This window comes from Corvus brachyrhynchos, unplaced genomic scaffold, assembly GCF_000691975.1.
Source record: "Corvus brachyrhynchos isolate BGI_N302 unplaced genomic scaffold, ASM69197v1 scaffold136, whole genome shotgun sequence".
NCBI classification, from domain to species: Eukaryota; Metazoa; Chordata; class Aves; order Passeriformes; family Corvidae; genus Corvus; species Corvus brachyrhynchos.
This window is the reverse complement of record NW_008239080.1, coordinates 1,442,702-1,446,603: the sequence shown is the minus strand read 5'-3', so window position 1 is coordinate 1,446,603 and position 3,902 is coordinate 1,442,702. Positions and strand designations below refer to the sequence as shown.

At 39.6% G+C, this 3,902-nt stretch overlaps 1 protein-coding gene across 1 annotated transcript in view; it reads right to left on the bottom strand.

Moving 5' to 3' along the window:
- Nucleotides 1-3,653, bottom strand: part of COL9A1 (collagen type IX alpha 1 chain) — a 66,780-nt gene extending 63,127 nt beyond the window's left edge. Inside the window, exons 1-4 of the mRNA XM_008637620.2 lie at nt 3,438-3,653; nt 3,056-3,129; nt 1,583-1,660; nt 1,309-1,441 (exon numbers count right to left, since the gene is read on the bottom strand). Of these exons, the coding sequence (XP_008635842.1) occupies nt 1,309-1,441; nt 1,583-1,660; nt 3,056-3,129; nt 3,438-3,451 (299 nt within the window). The 5' untranslated portion in view covers nt 3,452-3,653. The remainder of the gene's footprint in view (nt 1-1,308; nt 1,442-1,582; nt 1,661-3,055; nt 3,130-3,437) is intronic.
- Nucleotides 3,654-3,902: the final 249 nt, after the last annotated feature.

The following is a 3,902-nucleotide window of genomic DNA, read 5'->3' as shown; positions in this document are numbered from 1 at the left end:
CTTTCCCTCCTGTCCCCTTCCCTCCTCTTCCCTCCCATTGAGAGGGCCACGCTGTAAAATAACTCTGGAGCAGAGCAGCGAGCTCGGGCTCCGTGACAGAGGAGCAGCACACTGATGCATTGGAGCATGGTTGGGACTCAAACCTTAATCCATTCCCTGGGCCAACGACCCCAATGGCAGGAATCAGCTCAGATGCTGTAGTAAGGTGGTTGATATAGACTTGTTCAGGGATAACTTTTGTATATCAAGCACATATTTCATTAGAACCATCTATAGCAATAAATCTAAACTCTCTTGAAAGTGAAAATATTGCTGCTTATATCTGAGAATCTCCAACTTTTACTGAAGCAATGACCCCATTTGCTGTCTGTGTTTGGATTCACACTCATGCACTAGCAGCCCTGATTTCTGTCTGGGACTGAAAGAAACCAAACACTAAAGCTCTGAAGTAGCTTAACCTGGTGGCTATGAAGGTAGGAGCCAGGGAGGACTGCAGCAAGAAAAGTTGTCAGTGATAGGCAGAGTAAGACAGAAACACTTCAAAACCCAGTCATTCCTAGCTGAAACAATCGTCCAGTTAATAGTCTTGTCAGTTAATTGTTAAGTTGAGGCATTCTTGATTACATAAGGTGCTGGAACAGAATCCAGACTTGCCTAAATTTGGCAAAGACATCTCTACCCTGCTGTACTGTCTCTATTCCTTCACCAGCAGCAAATCTGGCCTGTAAAGCACAAACACAATTAGATTCCTAAATCCTGACTTCTATCACAAATTCACTGTGACATGCTAAATAATAATTTTCAACTTTTATATCTTAAATGACCATAAATCAGCCAGGAACATTCATGTACCTGTTACCTAAACCAAACACACAACGAAAAAGCTTTACCTCAGAATCAGTGAGTTATTATCCTACCTTGTCTCTGCAAGCCTCACATGATCAGAAAGATCCCTTTGTGTCAATATTTTGAGAAAACTTTCTTCCCTCTCCTCCTGTTACATTTTCTTTGCCTCCTATTTCAAGTCATCAGCAGCTTCTGACATGACTTTCTAGAGGTGAATCCCTTAGTATCAGCAAATCTTGAGGCACTCTGAGTAATATCATTGGTTAGAAGCAAGTGGAAGTCCCTGAAATTGCTGCTACAGAATCAGTCTGATCTGGTGGTGGCAATGAAAAACAAAAAAAGTTGAATTCCTCTTTCCCCTTCCAAAAGCTTCAAATTAGATCTAGTTGGTGGGAGATCTACCCCTTAAACAATAAGATTGCAAAATATCTGTATTTTAAAGCCAAACAAGGAAGGCATTACCTGGTTGGTATCCTGAAGTCTACATTGGGTCCCAATTTATAAGCCACTTGTAGAGAAGTGGATCCCACTACTCTTTCGATAATTCCTTGGGAAGCAGCTTTTTCTATTTGGAACTGAGAAATCAGGTCAAAGCCTGCAAGAAAAAAATATAGATGTCCATAATGTAAATTTCATTTTAATTTAATTTGAGAATTGTGCTGTCACAGAGCTGAATATAACCTGATAAATTTTTTGAACAACAGCTTTTTCCTGAAAAAGTCAGGATGCTACTTGCCTGGTAAGTCATCTTGACCAATCCTGATTGTTGGGCAGATATCAATTCTGTGACTGGCACCCAGAATAACTGGTAGTCCTGAAAAAAGAAGTGAATTTACTAGGTATGTGCCTGCACATTGGCTCAGATCACCTTAGAAAATTAACTGAAGCAACTGTAAGATTATTATTAATTAAATAGAGCTATAAGTAATAACAATTAGAAGTATATAATAATTTAAACTGTACTCAGTAAAGAGGTCTAAGAAAATAATCATCTGCTTCTAGAGAGCTCCAAATAAAAAATGGTAACTTGATATATTATTTGATTTTTTCTTTCAAGCCTTTAAATGAGAGTGTTGTGAATGCATTCTTCTCTTGCAGAGATGTTGAGAAGTAGTTGTAGCTAAAGAAGGCCTGCTGTTTAACGAGATTTTGGGTTGTAACTTTTGGTGGATCAAGCAAACTTAAAAAAAAAATAAGGCCAGTTTCCTAAATCAACAGTGTCCCTAGTCCCAAGGAAACTTAAACAAATCTCATGCCAACTAAAGAAGTTGTTGAGAATCTGTTGGCATCTTTTCCATCTTCTCTGGTATTTCAAACTTTCCCACTCTCCCCTGTGCCAGATTTGATCAGAAAATGAACATTCATGAAATGTAGGGTGGGGGCAAAAAGAACTTACAGACTGTTTTTGTTTACCCAAACAAGAAAGTAGAAGAAATTTGTTTGAGGAAACTAAATCTAAAAATCCAATTTTTCAGAATATTATTTGTCAAAAAAACTTGTAGTGACCATAAGACCTACAAGAGTCCCAGATTTAAGGAAGGAGGAAGGAAAAATAAGCATTTATTTGAAGAGTTTAAGAGCCATGTACAAGTCCAGTACCAAGTCAATCTGGAAAATGTTAGCAGAGTGTGGATAGGGAAGAATGAAGAGTGGAAGTTGGAAGGAGAAACTTTTCTAACCTACAGAGAGCCTCTTGTGTGCTGCAAAGGCTCAACCCTAAATGTGGGTTTCCTTCTGACAACATAGGCTTAAAGAGAACATTCAGGTTGACATGTTACACCTTAGAAAAGACCTCATTCTATATTCTTTGATGAGGCACATGGCTGACATCCAGCCATTTACATTTTATGCCCAGCAAATAAAGTAGAACCAGTTTATTGCCACATGTAGCAGAAGAATGTCTAACTAGAAGCACTGAAAGACAGGGGAAGGTTTGTGTCCGTACCTACCACCTAAATCCAGGTTTTAATCCTTACCTTAAAAGTACATCTAATAGCAAACTTAAAGCAACACACACAGTTCTTGCTTTTTGCCCTGCTTTTCATATGCATCCTTCTATCCATCCATCCGTACATAAATGCTCATAGACAGCTCTCGCTTCGTGTGATGGCTAGCTACAGAGGATTTTAGTTTTGAATAAACACAGGATAATTCTTTTGACATTCAAAATTACACAAAGATAAAATGTGGATAAAATCTGTCTCCTTACTTGATTGGTGCTGGATGGTGGCTGAGATGAAAGACCACAGAAAACTACACAGGTAAAAGAAAGCTGTAATTTTCCTGTAAACAGAAAGAAAACTCCAGTATGAATCTATAGTTTCTGACAGGTTTTGTTATTAAATTTCTCCTCCAAGCCATGCATATTAAATGTATAAAAAAACAGTTAAGGATTTACTAACAGATTTGACAAGACAATTTCTTTGACAAGACAATTTCTTTACATGACAACGTTTTATTTTTGCCTTGTAATAAAACACATCAATAAAGCTCTTTTTATGGTAGTCCCTTCATATAATGCTGGCAAGGACAGCTTTCACTGTTCTAATCTCTTATTTACAGATGTCTCTAAATCCCACTTGTTCTCTTACCAGTGGCTTTTCATCTTCACTGCTGGATTTTTTCACTTCTCTCATGTGAATACTCAGTGGGTATCGTCACACTGCCTGCTTCCCTCTCATTAGTCCGACAGAGGAGTGCAGCAGTGGGTGCAGACACCTTCTCCTGCCGCACCAGGACTCAGCAGAGAGGGAGGTGCAGGCTGCTGGGCTGGTTTTAATCTCTCCAAGGGAAGGAGGTGGAGGCTGGACAGACGTGTGTCCTGGTGGGCTCTGAGGGCGGATCTCTGGAGCCAGCTGAATATAAAGAAGCCAAGAGAGCAAATTAAAGGCTGCTTCTTTCACCAGCACGAGGGCAGGCAGATTCAGAAAATGTAAGTTCAGCAAAGCCAGTCTCTGAATGGTGGGGTCTGCTGTTCAGACAGGCAGGGGAACGAGTTATATGCACCAGAAGGTGTGAGAAAGCTGATGGCCCTGATGTGGTGTTAACACTAAAAG